At 37.3% G+C, this 18,750-nt stretch overlaps 2 protein-coding genes across 4 annotated transcripts; one reads left to right on the top strand and one right to left on the bottom strand.

The window, feature by feature from the left end:
• Positions 1-93: 93 nt before the first annotated feature.
• On the bottom strand, positions 94-6,204 carry zgc:162297 (uncharacterized protein LOC555865 homolog). 3 transcript variants are annotated; one of them, XM_067402050.1, is made up of 6 exons: positions 5,766-6,204; positions 5,611-5,693; positions 2,722-2,902; positions 2,490-2,640; positions 2,257-2,384; positions 94-452 (listed from the first exon to the last, which is right to left on the bottom strand). In XM_067402050.1, exons 1-6 carry the CDS (start codon positions 5,836-5,838, stop codon positions 262-264), a joined length of 807 nt encoding a protein of 268 aa, XP_067258151.1. In that variant the 5' UTR covers positions 5,839-6,204; the 3' UTR covers positions 94-261. The 3 variants fall into 3 exon arrangements, with proteins under 3 accessions (XP_067258151.1, XP_067258150.1, XP_067258152.1); XM_067402049.1 differs by having other exon boundaries at positions 2,490-2,902; XM_067402051.1 differs by having other exon boundaries at positions 2,490-2,902; positions 5,581-5,693; positions 5,766-5,781.
• ccne1 (cyclin E1) lies at positions 6,204-18,452 on the top strand. The gene is made up of 12 exons (XM_067402048.1): positions 6,204-6,712; positions 7,187-7,240; positions 7,379-7,466; positions 7,561-7,623; positions 8,417-8,580; positions 8,744-8,879; positions 12,544-12,690; positions 12,859-12,954; positions 13,055-13,189; positions 17,535-17,646; positions 17,782-17,939; positions 18,180-18,452. The coding sequence occupies exons 2-12, from the start codon at positions 7,224-7,226 to the stop codon at positions 18,294-18,296; spliced, it is 1,233 nt and encodes a 410-aa protein (XP_067258149.1). The 5' UTR covers positions 6,204-6,712; positions 7,187-7,223; the 3' UTR covers positions 18,297-18,452.
• Positions 18,453-18,750: the final 298 nt, after the last annotated feature.

Genomic DNA, 18,750 nt, shown 5'->3' with positions numbered 1-18,750 from the left:
AAGTAAAATTGTATCTTATATATGATACTCGCATGACAAAGCAATATGCTGTGTTTACCGCCGAGAAACTAAGTCTGATGATGTATGTCGTAATTCATATTGTTACAACTGTTATTATTTGACTTTTGTATATTTAAATGGTATTGCTTTTTTATCCTCATGAATATATTTGATAAAACTTTTTAAAAATTGAAAAATAAATATTTTCTCTTTACATTGCTCTTATTTATTTTTATTTTTGAGCAATTTTAGTTACAACGGTCATTCCAGAAGTGTGTGCATCTTCCCCATGAACCTTTTGACTCTCTCAGCATCCACACCATTTGCCCAGTAGCCTCCTTTCTTGAAATGGGAGCCGATGATCATGGCGTTTGCTTGAAGGTATTGCTCCACATTATCATGTGTTACTCCAGAACCGATGAGAACGGGGATCCGTACAGACTGGGTAACCTCTGTTAAACAAATAGGACTCTCAACATGAGTATGAGGACATCTTTCTGCTACATGCATGCATAAAAATACAAAAACATGTTGTTCCTTCATTGTAATGAGGATTTTGGCAGACTGTGCCTCATCCTCCATCTGACAGTTTCCCCAGTCCAATGGATCAGAACTAAGGAAGGCAATAGGCACAAGTCCAAAGTAGGCAGCAGGGCAGTGGCAGACTAGACTGGGCCTGGTTTTCATGCCTATGTTTACAGCCTTCCATGATCACCAGCCATCTGGAAGTGGGATTTAAAATAGCTGGCAGTGTGGTATCTATGTTAGCTCATACAAGGCCATTGGTTTTGAGGAAGGGCAGGAAGCAGGCCATCTGCCCACACAGGGCAGTCACCAGGGCCAGGAGACTGTTCAGCATCCTCTCTTTCCAAAGGACAGTACTGTCTTGGCTGATGGGCTCCATTAGATACTAGAAGCAGATTAACCTCTAAATGAGCAGATCAACCTTTGAATGGGATTGAACACTGAGAGTGTCACAAAAGTGTACAGTTTTAACACTAATGATTCCTGGACTTTGCACAAACATATAATTTTGGACAATTGGGGTCTGTAAGATTTTGTTTCTTAAGGCTCTTGTGAAAACCAAAGCTACACAAAAATACAGTATAACAGTAATACTGTGAAATATTAGTACAATTCAAAATCAGTTTTCTGTTTTAATAAAATGTAAAGTTTTATTTCTTCCTGTGATGGTGAAACTGAATGTTCAGCAGCTATTATGCCATTCTTCAATGTCACATGACCCTTCAGAAATCATTGTAATGTGCTGATTTTCTGCTCATGAAACATTAATTACTATCATCAATGATGAAAACAGTTGTGCTGCTTAATATTGTTGGGGAAACTGGGATCTTTTTTAGGATTCTTTGATGAATAAATAGCATTAATTGAAATAGAAATTGTATAAATGTGAAAGTATTTACTGTCCCTTTTGTGTAAAAGTATGAATAAAAGTATTAATTTTCTTTGAAATACTATTTAAATGGCAGTGTAGGAGTATAAAGGGACACATAAAAACAAAAGTATTGTTATCTCAAACATCATGCTGGTCGCATGAAAGCCCTGGAAAATTGTTTGTGCCTGTGTGACGCTGTACACGTTGAGCATTTATCAAATGTAATTCAATGTGTTTTCTTGTATGATAAAGTTATCACTATAAGATACCCTATTTACATCAATTCATTTCTAGTTAGCAACAATGATATCACTTTGTGAGATGTTAGGAAGCTGCAGACATATGTCAGGATGACCCACGAGATTGATTTGTTAGATCTTTGAAAGTAGATCAAAGTTGAGTGATTCAAACATACATAGCATACTAGGAATTGATAGACATTCATAATGTTACAAAAAAATTCTATTTCAAATAAACACTTTTAATTTGAACTTTTTATTCATCAAAGAATCAAAACAAAAAAAATAAAAAATAGATCACAGTTTTTACTAATAAAGCAGCACAACTAGTTTCAACAGTGATAAGAAATGTTTCTTGAGCAGTGAATCAGAATACTAGAATGATTTCTGAAGGATCATGTGACACTGAAGACTGCAGTAATGGCTGATGAAAATTCAGCTTTGCCATCACAGGAGTAAACATTTAAAATATATAAATGTAAGCACATTTAAAAATCTTACAGATAATCAGGACATGTCTGGAGAGCATAATATCTTAAAAATTGAAGACACATTGAAGACAAAGTACGGCATTAGAAAGTCAGACTAAAGTGTATTATGGCATCAGGCTGCCAGACTCACCCCTCAGTTCCCCTGGATCAGCCTGTGCTCCAGTGGCAGTTCCTGTGACGATGACTCCATCAGAAAGGAAGAACTCAGCTGCTTGGGCTGTTTCAGCTATGCTCACATCTGAAGTCAGGGCATGAGCACTGTAACATTATCAAATATCACACAATAAAGCAGAAACCACCATACTGTTGTGCCTCTGTTAGAGCTCTGTGGTCAGCCAGCACGCAATGCAGATCTGATTATACCTGTGCTTCTTCTTGATGTCTGTGAAGATCTGAACGTGCTCTGCTCCAATGCGTCTACGGTAGCGCAGCAGCTCACCAGCGCAAGCATTTAACAGGCCTTCGTCTGCAACGTGTGAGAACACAAACCCCTCTGCACGGATAAAATCCAGGCCTGTGGAGAGGCAGAAGTTAATATTCATTAAATATCTTGTCAGAGAATACCTTGGTTTAAAAAGGCATTTGTGATAGTTACCTGAGGCCAGGGCAACAGCCAGTGCTGATTGGTTTGCAGCTGAGAGAATCTGAACACCAAGTGGCCAAGATGGATAAAGGCCCCTGACTGCTGCACACACAGCTGTCATTGATGCACACACTTCTGGACCCACTTCAAGGGTGTATGGAATGTCATGCATGTTTTCAATGATCAGCCCATCCTGTCAGAGAGAATTGTCTGAAATGAGCATAAACTGACCCGGTCAAAACATAACAAAAAAAAAAGATACATCTAAAATCTGATAACATTTATCAGAAAGACTGGTTTGATGTAATTTTGTTCAGTCACATTTAAAAGAAAATGGAAAAATATCTCTTACTGAATGCTAGTTATGACCTTTGCAGGCACCCATACTGGCAAGAAGCAATGAGAATTCCGAAGACCGCTCCGACTCATTTCCACGAATCGGTTCTTTTGAACTGTTCGTTTTAAGGAACCGGTTTAAGAATCTGATTCAGCTCTTATTTTACGTCATTAAATAATTACGTGGTACTTGACGTCATGGGGGTGATACAACATGCTCTAGTCTAAATGAAACATTCCAACAAAGCCATGTGTCTTTTTCGACTACACTTTGAAGCTGTTTATATTAATTTCATGCTCAGTCCTTTTTTCAGTTTGTTGCCACTAAGGGCCGTTCACACCCTGAACTATAAAGATAGATAACTATACTACACCAAAGAATAATAAACATCAAAAACTATAGATAGAAAAGTTGCGTCCCAAATGACGCAATGCACTTATACACTATGTAGCTACTTATGCACTATGTACTCATCCATGTAGTGCGTGAATTGTATAAGGGTATTTTGTAATTTAACGAGTCTGATAACTCCTCCCCCTCTGCTATATAATTAAAGCTGTGACAGCTGAGTGCATGAAGTGTCCAACATTCCACACTTAGTTATATGTGTACTAATCTTTTTGGAATTTTCAGTGTGAACACACTACTGCACTATTTGTACTTAAAAACATCATAGAATAGTGCACAAGTCCGCGAATTGGGACACACCTAAAGACTATTCACTAACTGCAACGCGCAATAGGGCGGAATACGTCCCGCCTTCTAAGTAAAAGAGCCAGTCACTGGTTGATAAAGTCATTGCGTCACTGTTAGAGGCTCTGGTTCCCATAGAAACCTGAGACTCGCAATTAGGACAACTCATGCGCATTGACTCGTCTAGCCTAAAAAAATAAGCTTTTTAATGCTACTTAAGCATAAGAAACAACATTTATGGGACAGTTCATGTTAGATTTTGTTGCAGTTTTTGAGATTTCAGGATTTCCCCATTCAAATAGATGTTACAAATATGGCCGCTAAGCGAAAAAGGAACTTTGATAACGTTCTGTTTATTATAAAGCGCAGTTATGTTGTCTGCGCTTTAAATGTTCGAGCTCTGATTAGCCGTCATTTTTTATCGTTCAATTAGACCACGCTGCAGTTCCATTTTCCACCACAAATTTACATTGTAACACTGTGGGGTGCTGTAGAGCTAGGGAGGGCCCCGAAGCCGTTCGTTTAATTTTTAAGGTACAATATGTAATATTTTAGCAGTAAATTATCCAAAAATGTTCACATATTGTACCTTTAATATATCCTGCTCACTTTACGGGTTAAAAAAAAAAGAGTTGTTGCAGAATGCTGAACGAAGCGCCCGATTTAAAGGGGCTGCAGCCTGAAATGGTGCATAGTTAATGATGCCCCAAAGTAGGCAGTTAAAAAATTAATTTAAAAAAATCTATGGGGTATTATGAGCTGAAACTTCACAGACACATTCAGGGGACACCTTAGACTTATATTACATCTTGTAAAAACTGGTTCTAGGGCACCTTTAAAAGAACGATTCATTCGTGAATTAAGCACCGCTAACCATTATTATAAGGTGATTATTATTACTTCAAAATGTTAGAAAGCTCGAGATGATTATAATTCTAAACATCTATGATAATGTTTACGTTTCCAGAGGTGTAAAGTACTTGAGTAAATGTTATTAGTTACTGTACTTAAGCATCTTTTTTGGCTACTTTGTAGTTGTACTGAGTATCAAAGATATTGGCAACTTTTACTCTCTACTTGACTACATTTTTGAACAAGTAAATGTACTTTTTACTCCAATACATTTGTGATGAGTAATGCAATTACAAATGACATTTTTCATGGCAGCTCAATTTTTCTGCAGCAGTTTATTTGTGATATAAAGAAGCAATATCATCATCTAAGGGCATTGAAGGTACTACATCTTGTGCATTTTACCTTTACCCACCCAAAACTTTTCAACAAGGATACTTTACGCGAATGTGAGTGCATTAGCAGGTAGTTGCTTATCGCAGGTGTTTGATTTATTAGATGAGGAAATGACTGCAGCTGGTGATGACGCTCAAACCAGCACATACAGTAGACTTGAACTATTTAATTTTACTTAACATTGTTTTATTTATCTGCTATATTGACAAGACAATTTTGAAGGATATTGGTTTACTTATGGCCTTTCTGTGCACTTGAGCTCAACTAAGACTTGAGAGTTTGTAGACTTTTGAGAGTCTGTTGTGTCGACCTTGATTTATAGCAACATTGAGGTGTTCAATTTTATTTTGATTTTAGAAAATAAACTTGATTTCTCATCTTACAAATCGATAGTTTCTTATTTTCACTGGCATGTCTCTCAGGACTAGTGCATCTATGAGCCTACATTCAGCATGAGTAAAATTATGTTAAATTCAGATACTTTAAGACTTTTACTCAAGTCTTATTGGTTACTTGTAACTTGTACTGGAGTCATTTTCAATGTAAGGTATCAGTATTTTTACTCAAGTATGGTTTTCAGATAATTTTTACACCTCTGCGTTTTACTTGTTCTGAGCACATACAAGTCCTGCGTGGTGGTAAATTTCCGCCTCTCGACAAGCTTCCTCTGTGATCTCTGCGATAGTTGCGCGGTTCAAGGGAGTTCCTGCAAAAGAAAAGAATTTAAAAGTTCAGTCTTTCCTCAATGTTAATTTTGTTCTCCCTTGAAATGCGTTACCTGGCAATGCTCGGACGTGAATCATGCCAATGACATTTGATTTTAAGCGTCCGAAAAGATTTAAAAACTTCATTTCTTAAGCCAACAAAAAACAGATTTGTGTGCGTTTTGATGGTCATGTGACTGGTCAAAGGTTATATACTGACACAAGTGTGGATCTCATGACAACAACCAAGCTACATGAATCCTCTGTCTATCGGAATCCTTTGATAATATTTTAAAACGCTATATTGTAGTATATTGTGTATTTCTAAGGGGGCGCCAGTCAATATAGTGAAACTGATTTGCCTGGGTAACCCATAGCAGCAACTGTAACAAAATAATGCGCTATATCAGCTTGACAACACTTGACATCTCAAACGGCCAACAGAGCACAACCAAAACATTACATTTCATGTATCACTAACATTATAGCGCGATTAAATCCATCTATTTAACGCGATCACTCGGATTGTTTACTTTTTGAGCCTGCTAGCCATGTGCTCAACGTACTTCCGCTACATCAGTGCCGCCCCCCAAGTGACGTTGCCAAACACAAGCCTCATTTTGCCGGCAAAATTTTCATGTTTCTAAACTGATTTATCGACCATTAAATGTTTGACTTATAACGTCGGGATTTCGCGTGCTCGCTCCGTGCCGGTGTCAATCGCACATGCGGCACTGATCGCATTGCTTCTCGGTCATTATTAACCGAGCGGGGATTTTAAATGACCCGCGTTGACGGCCCCTTTTAACGACTGCTGGCGGGTTATAAGACAAGGCGCAAAATTACTGGCGCCAGCTCAGAGCGAGCGGACTGCGGAACACATCACAGCCTGACCATATGCTGCCTGCTTACAGACTATTTGATCAGTTTTTCTAAATAATGCCTTGTGTCACGCCATCCTAACTTGTGCATTTGAGGATATCCGTGGAGAGAAGGCATTTTCAGAGAGCATCGCATTAAGGTACGTGCATTACACAATCGTGGGGTTATTAATAAAGATCGGCAAAAGTGACATTAAACAAGTAAGCTGTATTAAAAGGGGTTGTGAAAGCAAACTTTGTATTGTTGGATTGCCGAGACTTTAGTTTCTTACTTTTAGCTGTTGTGTGAACGGGTTCAATGAAATGAGGAATAATGATTGGCTCGGCCATTTTCTGACTCCCTTGGGTAGAGCAATGCAAACGTGTAGTTTTATTACAAATAGTAGAAATATCGGCATGAATTGGCTTTACTTTGAAAATATAGACTTTAAAGTGCATATATCTGTGGTCTTGAAGCGTTCGGTTGTGTTTTTCGTGTAGTTTTGACCTCTTGAACATTGTGCCCATTTCTACTTCCCCGCGCCCAAAGCGCTTTGTGAGGACTTACATGAGGGGGGTTGGGATTAAAAGTCACAAAACGGACTTTTTTATAAAGTAACACTTTTCTCTTTTAGGCTCTCGACACTCAAGAAGGTCACAAGCGTGGATATCATGCCAAGCAAGAAAGTGTAAGTTTCGATTTCGTGTCTTTTTAAGGCAGTTTTGATCATCACTGTGCATGCATGGAAAAGTTACAGCGAGTTGGCCCAGTTAGTCACAGAGTTTCAAGCCAATGTTGAAATGTAACAATATCATTTTCGATGCAGGCTACGAACAGAGCAGACTAACACTACAGATGAAGCTCCTAAAACCAATTCAGTGCGTCCCAGGAAGAGGAAAGCAGACGTAGCTATTGTAAGTAAACTATTCTTAAACTTTTTATGATACTCCTATAATGAAAAACATAATGAGAGATGAGTCTCTGACTGTTTTGTTTTTGAATTCACAGCATTTACAAGATCCAGATGAGGAGATCACAGAGATGACAAGAAAGAAACCATGTGCATCCCAGGTATGGATGAGTCATGACCCGTTTGTGTATCCATATGCTTCACCAGGCATCTCATTTCAGTGATGCTAAACCAATTGACACTCTTATTTTAGCCTTTTTCTGTAGATCGCAAAATTATGGTCAATGTCCTGAAATTATAAGGTTATACATATGTGGTAAATATATAGAGATGGTTCCCCAGCCTATTCCCAGACTAAAATGCATGTTTGAGCTGAAAACAACTTCTATATGACATGTATTCTAATGTCAGTGCTGTTGTTTTGTCTCAAGATGCACATCAGTAATATTTTTCCTATGTTTATAAAAGCTAATAACTCTTTCCAAATAATATTATTTTGCACACATTCACTCTTATTTGTATGCCTTATGCGTTGAAAATGCATATTTGTTAAGAATTATATGAATCACACAAATGATTTGGCCTACATCTTCAATTCAAAGTGAAATTTGACAAAGTTGAGTAGGTTGCAGCTCATGATATTATAGTTAAACAGCTGTTAAATATTATGGACTGGTCTTTTCCCCCTCAGTGTCTAAAGTGGTTACAGTCCTGCCTAATGATAATCATTGCTGCCTGTGCCACCTTGGTATTGTGAGTGGTTAGGGTCAATGTCATGGCTTGAACTTATTTGTGGAGCTTTTTTGTGCCATGGAAGGTCCTTTTCAAAATGCCTTTGAAGCCTGTCCTAGTTGCAGAAGGCGGGCTTTCATATTTGTTTATATCCGTTAAGAGTTTTTCTTTTCTCTCTCTCTCTCTCTTCTCTTTCTTTACACATCTTGTCCTCTTGCTCAGGCCTGCTGGAATCCTGACACAGGTTACACAAGCCCATGCAGGCGGATGCCCACACCTGATGAAGTAGAGGAACCGGTTGCTGTTGGCAGCATGGGATTCACACAGTACGCCTCAGAAAATATTTTCGTCACCCCCACGCGTTCTACCCCTCTGCCGGCCCTCTGGTGAGAGATTTATCTCTTTTCAAACTGCGTTTAGCTACCTTAGATTGACATGACTACATTTTTGCCAGTAGAATATCTTGTATGACAAGACACCTTTGTTGACACATTCTTTGACGTACATTAATGTACATGGAAACGTTAACATTTTCTCCATTTCTCATAGCTGGGCAAGCAAAGACGATGTGTGGAACAACCTGCTTAGAAAAGACAAACTCTACTTGCGAGATACACACGTTATGGAGAGACATCCAAATCTCCAACCCAAAATGAGAGCAATTCTGCTGGATTGGCTAATGGAGGTTGGTGATCATTGTTTAACCATTCACACGTCTTAATCTAATCTGTATAAGAAGGGTGGGGACACTGCAAGTGCCTTCATTTGTCTTAACCTAAAGTTGTTTACAAAGGCTGTTCCTCAAGTTCTCAAGTTTTCTTATAATTAAAAGCTAACTGCAGTTAGAGCCCAAAGTACACTTGAATTTTTATGTGAATGTTTCATCCATTTGATAAGCTTGCGTGAACACAGGCGATCGACAAATGTGCACTAGAATGCTTCATTTTTGTATAGTTTCTGTGCCATTTCTCTCCAGAAGTTACAAAAAATATATTTTCCATTTAAACTACAGTTGCGTGCGTCTCTCTCATGCAAGCACTCATCAATGCGGCTGCGTTCTGTTGTTGCCGTTTCTAGAAATTAGTTTCTACTTAATTTGAAGCTCCAGAGTAGGATGGGAAATTACCGGTAATATCGTTATACTTTATTGTGGATGCATCTGAAAAAAATCACATATGACGCATATGATTTTTAAATAATTACTTTTTTATTATTATTAAAACACTATTTAAATAATCTACCCATGAGTTTAAAGAAGTGTCTGTTTATAATAAAACCACATAAGTGAGCAGAGATATCTAGACAAATATCTTACCAGACACTGATATTAAAGGATTAGTTCACTTTCAAATAAAATTTTCCTTAATTTACTCACCCCCCATGTCATCCAAGATGTTCATGTCTGTCTGTCTTCGGTCGAAAAGAAATTAAGGTTTTTGATGAAAACATTTCAGGATTATTTTCCTTATAGTGGACTTCGGTGGTCTCCAAACGGTTGAAGGTCAAAATTACAGTTTCAGTGCAACTTCAAAGGGCTTTAAACAATACCAGACGAGAAATAAGAGTCTTATCTAGTGAAACGATTGGTCATTTTCTTAAACAATACAAATGTACTGTGTATGATTTATAAACCCAAATGATCGCCTTGCAAGTGCTTCCGCTTTCCGTATTCACCAAAAAGCTTACACTGTATGTTAGGGCTGCAACGATTAATCGCGATTAATCGTTTACAAAATAAAAGTCTGTGTTTACGTTATATGTGTGTTCTGTGTATAATAATTATGTATATATAAATACACACACATTCATGTATATATTTAAGAAAAATTTTATATTTATATATAAAATATTTGTTTATGTAATATAAAATATATATAAATATATATTTATAATACATGCATATATTTCTAAACTTTATACCTGTATGTGTGTGTATTTATATATACATAATTATTATACACAGAACACACACATATATTACGTAAACACAGACTTTTATTTTGCAAACGATTAATCGCTATTTAATCGTTGCAGCCCTACTGTATGTCCTACACCCTCCCTATTCAACTAACACAGTGCCAGTTCCGTTTTTTTTTTTTTTCGCAAATAGAATAGGGAAGGCGTAGGACATACAGCGTAAGCTTTTTGAAGAATACGGAAAGTGGAATGGTGGAAGCACTTGCAAGTCGATAATTTGTTTATAAAGCATATACAGTTGAATATTTAATTTTTATTTTTTTTTTTTTTTAAGAAAATTACATCGTTTCCCGTATTCCTTGTCTGGTATCGTTTAAAGGGCATATTGCAGGTTAGAGCTTTAGTGATTCAATGTATAGAAAAATAATGTATGAAATAGATTTTCTTGAAAAAACACGCATAAATACGCTACATAGGCTTCTGGAGTCGTTTTTTGTGAGAATTTTACTTCCGCATCTGAAAAATGCCCAATCGGACGTGACGTCAGTGAAGGGAGCGCGATCAATATAAACTATAGGAAAACAATGGATTGCAATGACAGTTCGGACGCTGAGGAAATTGTAAATGCTTATTTATACTCGTATAACTAATCACAGCCATACAATTAGCCTGCTATGTGGTCAAGAGAGCAGGGACAGGCCAGAATTAGACAGAATAACGGTCAGACAAATTGAGCTGTTGTGTGAGGAGAAGCAGTGGAGAACAGGACAGAGACCGGTGTTAGCTTATAGATATAACGTTAACGACATGTGCTCAGATCACAATATTGTACAGATTATTATCATGAATCAGGCAATAGCAAAGCTATTGGTCATCTAGGAGTAGGCCTAATTACTAATAACAGAAACGAATAAACTTTGATCAAGCGTATGTCACACGCGTTAATATCCGTCCACACTAACGTTACGTGATATAGCCGTTTCTCATCACGACTGATTTATTAGTTAGCAAATGTAATAATCAAACACAAAACTTAAAATGTGCACCGTAAGTCTTCATCGAGCTGCATCTCTGACGGATCCGTGATCATGTCTCCCGCCGGCGGCCAAACATATAGTGTTACTGTATGCGTTTCATGTTATCCTTTATTCATTAATTCTGTGTTATGAGTTTATTCCGTGCCCATTCACTGATAGTGTAAGGATGTATATGACGCCGTGATTATGTAGTTGTGTGAACTTGAATGTGTATATATAAGTTTACATACATGGCATGAATGAAATCGAAGTATTTACATTACCAGCACATAATTCAAAACTGTTTTGTGTAACTGTGAGACTCTATGCATGTGTACATAATTTGTATTTATCAGTGTTGAAATTGATTCAAGTAAAAACGGTGAAGAAGCATAGCGTGTGTAAGTTTATTAATTTAATATAATCATTTACAGAAGTATTACAATGTTGAACTCCATCATATCGCCAGGATGATAATCCTCCAGTCTATAACGCGTTTTTCGAAGCACATGCAGAAGTGAAGTCCAGTCTCTTCACCTGCACAAAACAAACCCCGGCACGGAAGATGGCGTCATTTTTCTTGTTATTAAACCTCTGGACTCGATGTCCTGACAGGCTGAAGTTTGTGCAACCTCCACATACACAATAATTTACCATTACGATGATAAATAGAATACAAAAACTACCGAAAACACACTGATTCACGGCCGCTGTTGCTAAATACCAATATATTGTGCACTGAATCAACACAGAGCTCTGCGAACATCTCCCTGTAGTGACGTAAAGTGACGCGACGCTGGAAAAAAAGCGTTTTTTACAGAGACCGTCACTTTATCTACTAAATTAATGCCCTTATGTCTCGCAAAACATTTTTAAACCCTGCAGTACCTTTTTATATGGTATTTTTGTACAAGGTTATATATTCATCTCGAAAAAAATGTTAAACCTGCAATATGCACTTTAAAGCATTATTATTATTATTATTATTATTATTATTATTACTATTTTTTTTTAAAAGCATTCTTCTTTTTTTCTTTTTCTTCATTAATATTAATATTATTATTTATAGTTATTGTTATTATTTTATATATATTATTATTATTATTATTATTATTATTATTATTATATATTTTTTTTCCCCTCACCTGCCGTAGAAATAACGCACCGAACCGTGACTTCAGAATGGAGGTACCCCCACGTAACACACACTAACTAAATGCATATCCGAGCGTACAAATAAATATTGAAGTGTTCTTTGGGTTAAGAAATGGAAGTCTGTTTTCATAGAGCGGTTAACTAAAAATGAAATTTAAAAATGAGCAGTTTTTTTCTGAAAGGGATTAATGGTTGTTTCTTTTTCATAAGCACTGAAATGTTGAATGGTGATCTTTGACACTGACATCTACTGTCTTTTAGGTTTGTGAGGTGTACAAGTTACACAGAGAAACATTTTACTTGGGTCAGGACTACTTTGATCGCTTCATGGCCACACAAGAGAATGTTCTTAAAACAACACTACAGCTTATAGGCATCTCCTGTCTCTTCATCGCTGCCAAAATGGAGGTAAGTTTTACTTTCAGATGCCCTTGTACTTCAGCCTGATCTTTTGATAAGGGCTATATCTTATCAGTATAATTTCATGTTTTAAGAACTTTTCAAAGTGCAATTGCAGCACTTAGCAGTATAATGTGAACCTGAAATGTAATTAGGGTTTTTATATTCTTTCCAAAGGAAATTTACCCTCCTAAGGTGCATCAGTTTGCTTACGTTACCGATGGGGCCTGCACCGAGGATGACATTCTTAGCATGGAGGTTATCATCATGAAGGTAGATTTTCATTGTTTAAGCTCAGTACTATGCCTAAACCTGCAGCCCTGCTCCTTTATATGGTGTAATGGACTACTCCATTTCTTTTTTTTTTCTTCAGGAGTTGAATTGGAGTTTGAGTCCTTTAACCCCAGTGGCTTGGCTCAACATCTACATGCAGATGGCCTATCTAAAGGAGACTGCTGAAGTTCTCATAGCCCAGTACCCACAGGCTACATTTGTGCAGATTGCAGAGGTAAGATGGCACAATTAATCGTGTTAAAATCTATATTTACCATAAAAAGCTGTGATTCAATTAAATTTATATTCTGCACATGTCGTGTCCTGCAGTGTGAAGGCCTGGCACTATTTTGTTTTCTACTACATGTACTGTAGGTGTGCATGGGGCTTCTGGTTTTAGTTTTCTCAAAGTTTCCAATATATGAACGCATCCTACCAAATCCATTTCTGGGGCTTTTCTGCAAAAATATGCTTTAAAGCAGGGATGGGCAAACTCGGTCCTGGAGGACCAATGTCCTACAGAGTTTAGCTGCAACCCTGATAAAACTCACCTGCGTGTAATCTGGAAGACCTAGATTAGCTGGTTCAGGTGTGTTTGATAAGGGTTGGAGCTAAACTCTACAGGTAAAGCGGCTCTCTAGGACCGAGTTTGCCCATGCCTGCTTTAAAGGCACAGTCTGCCCAAAAATGGAAATTTACTCACCCTCACAACTAGGGCTGCACAATTAATCGAATTTCTAATTGTGATTACGATTACGGAAACCATGATCGTTTAATCGTTTAAATGTGCGATTACAAAAAAAAATCCACTTAAATTATTCTGCATGCTTAAAAGGTGTTTAGAGCATGTTCCGTTGCGAATCACGACTACTTCAGAGTGTAAATGTTCTAACCTAGCACAAAAGGAACTACCAGTGATGCAAGTGTACGCTGATTGGTTGGAAAAAAAAATAAAAAAAAAATGTAAAAAAATAAACGTGAAACACCATTTTCAAAAAGCCATGTACACAGCCTATATATTTACTTCATGAACTAACTCTACAAACATGGAAAACCGGGATAGATGGACCTCTCAACCTTATGCTAAGAAGAAAATCCAGTGCGACTTTGAATACATGACAACCTAATACTTGTTCATATACTGTTTACTTTCTTTGTATAACAGTTTTATCTAATAACATATGGACTGTTAAACAGATTGTAAACTAATGAAGATGGAGAATGCGAGGCTCTGGCTGAGCTGTTCTCAGTGCCGTCAAAATAAAAGTCACAACAATGAGCACAGTTTACGTCACTTCAGAGTTTTCTACTGGTGATGCGAATGCAACCAGGAAAATGGCCCTAGGGGAACATAGGCCACGTACACACTGCTAAATTCGGTTGTCAGTTCACCTTTTGGCGCATAATCGCGTTCTGTACGCACACAGTTCAGTAAAATACAGGTAGTGACAACCGCTTTTACAGAAATTAGATGCAGTGTGTACGAAACCGAACTGAACAACTAGTTGTTGATGTTTTTTAACGTTCATCGGAGATGTCTCTCTTCTGTATGCACAGTGAATCACAGGGAAAGCATGAGCCTTGACTCATTCATGTTGCCAGATCTTGCTAGAAAAATCAGCAAACAAGAATAAGCCCATAATAAACTGAAATGAATCCAAATGCTTTATGCTGAAAATAAGACCAAAATATCACAATATCATGTCTGCTCACTTTAATAACTCCATAAACTCTTTGAGACGAGCTTAAACAAGCCCAAAATAGCTTATGATGGGTGATCATGGCAACACAGAAAGAGCGCGCTCTGTGTGAAACAGGCCGTACAAGCATAAACAAAACACGACGCCTCTGTCAACTGTTTTTAGTTAAATTGCTGAAAGTAACAAGTGTTTTGTCACTGTAATATTACTTTGGTCACAATAATGGATACCAAACACGAGAAACGCCAGAACGTTGCTATGGTTTCCAAGCTGTCAATCATCACATTTTCGAGTGGGTCATGTTCCGTGCACACGTGTAACGATAATTTAGGGTATTCACTCCGGCATTTAAATGCGGTTGTCACTCCTGAAACTTGGTGTGTACGTGGCCATTAGTTCTTGGGAACCACCCTGGTGACTAGTTCCTATAACTAAGTTCCTAGAACAACATGGTGCAAAAGCCCCCATTATTATTAGATGCATATAATTATTTATTTATTTATTCATTTTAAATGACAAAGCTTGCTTTTATTTTACATAAAAATATGGCATGCAGTTGCTTCAAACAATGGTATTAAAATATTCAAAACATCATTCAATGTAATTGTGATAATCATAATTAATAATCGTAATTACAATTTCAAGGGAATAATCGACAATTATGCTTTTTGTCTTCATTGTGCAGCCTTACACAATTTAAAAAAATTTTTTTTTACCTCTGTTCTTTTACCCACATTCTTCAAAATATCATCTCTTATCTTCCACAGAAGGTTAATCATACAGGTTTGGAATGACAAGTGCAAATAAATGACAGAAATTTTAGGTATACTATCCCTTTAAGAACGTGTTTTTAAAATTAATTTTCAAATTCATGTAATTCAAGTTACTTTTTGAATGTAATGTATTGAAACACAACCTGGGTTTTGTGGACAGAAGATGAGTTTGTAGTAGAACTGGGCGATACAATGATAATTATCGTGAAATAATTTTCCTTGATCTCAAGTGCACCCTGTGATGATCGGAAGCCCGCCGCCGGAACACAATTTTAAACCAGAACTCGATATCAACCACAAGCCCCTCTGACAATTATAACCGCCCCAAGTCCTGTGTCCTGAATCTGGGACTGCCTGTATCAATTTGCCTAACTGGTAAGCGCTGATATTTGTTGCATATGAGAATGTAAGCATTAAACCGCAAACGCGTCAAGTGGAATGAAGCGGAGTTGCTCATCTGAACTGCGCGCCACACAATATTTATCAGCTGTGCTCAAAACACTGCAGCGTGAGCTTAGAGCAAATGCATTTACTCTCTGACCATCTCAATCACTCGACCACTAAACAGTGCTGTGAGATCCAGTGAAAGTTCGGTGCAGAGTTCTCCTATACAAACCACAAATCAAATGCTTTGTGACTTAAGGTGGTTTCACACTTGATTCGATTGCCTGGTCCGAACCAGAGTTTGATTGCTCCCTCTCCCCCTGCCATCGCTGGCACTGGACTGTATTCAGATTATATAATTTGGGTCCAAACCGTGGTGCATTTGTGTCATCAAAACAGCAGATTTTTACCCCGTTTCTTAGTAACGACAGTGCAGGTGAAGGTGGCAAAATGCATTGCTCATCTCACTTGTTTTTGAACCGTTGGTTTTGTTTTCAAAGCTTCAGTAAACAAATGCACTTGCATCTATCTGCTACGAATGCTCTGCAAATGTTCAAAAGAATGCTGAAGGCAAGCAGAAATGAGATATACAGCTCTCTGCTTGCAGTGCATCAGTCACGCTTGTCAGAAAAGTGAGTGAAACGCATAAACGCACATTTTATCAAATCATACGTCATTAATAGTGGTTCACTTCTGCAATTTAGTACAATTGAATTCATATCAGCAGCGAACCATACCACCCTTTGTAAGCAGACTTGGACACAGTTCGTCGGTGCACACCAGAGTTCGGAAGACAACATTCATATCATCCAAACGAACCAAACTCTGACGTCAGTCGAACCTGGGTGCGCACAAAAGTGCTAGTGTGAAAGCACCCATAAACTATTTTAAAGCCAGATGAAACAGTGCTGACATTCTCAATAACACTGACATGGAAAACAGGAGAAACGACCACAAATACCATTTGAAACCATTCAGTTACTTTTTACCATGCTAATGAGGTGCAATGTGTAGTTTTACCTGTGGTTAACATAATACAAATACTATGAAAGACTAAATTTTACCCTCTAAAAATTAGGTTGATACAATTTTTTTATATATATATATATATATATATTTTTTTTTTATTTTTTTTTATTTTTTTTTATTTTATACAGATGTTATAGTTTTTACAACTCTCTTAAGCTACTGTCAAATGTGCATTTTTAAAAGACAAAACATGTAATATTAACTTGTGAAATGTTCACCTGTTTGGCAAGTGTTTGTCATGTTCTAATGATAGAAACCACAGTTAACTGTCGGGTTTCTATAACTTTCACTCGGGAGCAAAAATCTGCTGATATCGACTGATGCCCATCCCTAGTTTGTAGCTTTTTATCATATTGAAATGAGGAGCATTTTAAAATGACAAGGTCTTTTTATTTATTTATTTTTTTGCCAAAGGTGTTTAGAGTTGAATGTTAAGTATCTACAGCAGAAATATTATTTGTATGGTAATTTTAATAAAGAATATTAAAGCAAAAGTTGTCTGGGTTTTAAAAAAGTGGTTTGAGACTAAAGATGTCTCTGGTAATGGGGATTACATTTTTTTTTTTTTTTTTTCTTCATATGTTGAACTTGAGCCGTTTCAGTGTATGAAACCCCCCCCTCTCTTCTAAGCATATGTTTCTCTTTTTACTTGATATGATTTAGTATCTTATTTTGTCTTTGTCTTTTTGTATAGCTCTTGGATCTGTGTATACTGGATGTAAGAAGTCTGGAGTTCTCTTACGGCCTCCTTGCAGCTTCTGCACTCTTCCACTTCTCTTCTCTAGAGCTAGTCATGAAAGTTTCAGGTATGATTTTTTTTTTTTAACCACTCTTTTGTGTGAATTTCTTCTCGATAGCTCTATTAAATGGAGCATGTATATTAAAAACTGGACCTAGGTGGTTGGAAGTGACTTTTATTCATGTTGTATTTTTGGATCCAGGGCTGAAGTGGTGTGATTTGGAGGAGTGTGTGAGATGGATGGTCCCTTTTGCCATGTCAATTCGTGAAACAGGCAGCTCAGCCCTCAAAACATTCAAAGGAATAGCAGCAGATGACACGCACAATATACAGACCCATGTACAGTACTTGGAATGGCTGGTAAGTTTTTGCATTTGAAGCAACAACTTCATTTTTCTCAGGCCAGATATATATATATATATATATATATATATATAAACATAAACATAAACATAAACAAGCACACAGCCAAAACTTGGGCTTCAACACTATTATCTAGCTTGTTCTAAAGAATTTTGCATATATTTGCCCCAGCCACAACATTTGTTTCTTTCATTTCCTCTTGCCTAATGTTTTCTTGTTTCTTTTCTTGTTCTTCAGGGAAAGGTGCACTCCTATCAGCTAGTGGACATTGAGAGAAGTCAGAGGTCTCCAGTTCCCTCTGGAGTGCTCACACCACCACCCAGCAGTGAGAAGCCAGAGAGCACAGTCTCCTGACTTCCTTTTACTTATGGAATAGGACACAGCCCTGACTGATGAATTTTTTTAGTGAAAATCAACAAATGAATGGCATTACAGGACAAACCCAACCATCACTTCACATGCATTGACATAAGACCAAAAATGTCTTATGCTTATTTTTATTTTTTTTCATATGAGACTTGAAATATGTACTTTTTGTACTTTTTTTTTTTTTTTTTTTTTTTTTTTTTTAATGGTCCAAAGGTTTGGTGTTTTTATTTTATTTTATTATTATTATCTTACAAATGTAGACTACCTGCCAAAATCACAGAGCTGTCACTGGCTCTGATTGCTGCTAAAAGAGGGTGGAACTGGAGCAGATGGAAAGGTTTCCATTTGGACCAGCAAAATCCTGACAGGTTGTCACGGGGACTCAAGTCTCCACTGCCAGAAAGGACCAGAGAAATCACCAGCTTCAGAAGCTAGGACT

This window comes from Chanodichthys erythropterus, chromosome 11 (assembly GCF_024489055.1).
Source record: "Chanodichthys erythropterus isolate Z2021 chromosome 11, ASM2448905v1, whole genome shotgun sequence".
Classification (NCBI taxonomy): domain Eukaryota; kingdom Metazoa; phylum Chordata; class Actinopteri; order Cypriniformes; family Xenocyprididae; genus Chanodichthys; species Chanodichthys erythropterus.
Note: the sequence above shows the minus strand (reverse complement) of the source record. Positions and strands in the feature narration are given on the sequence as shown.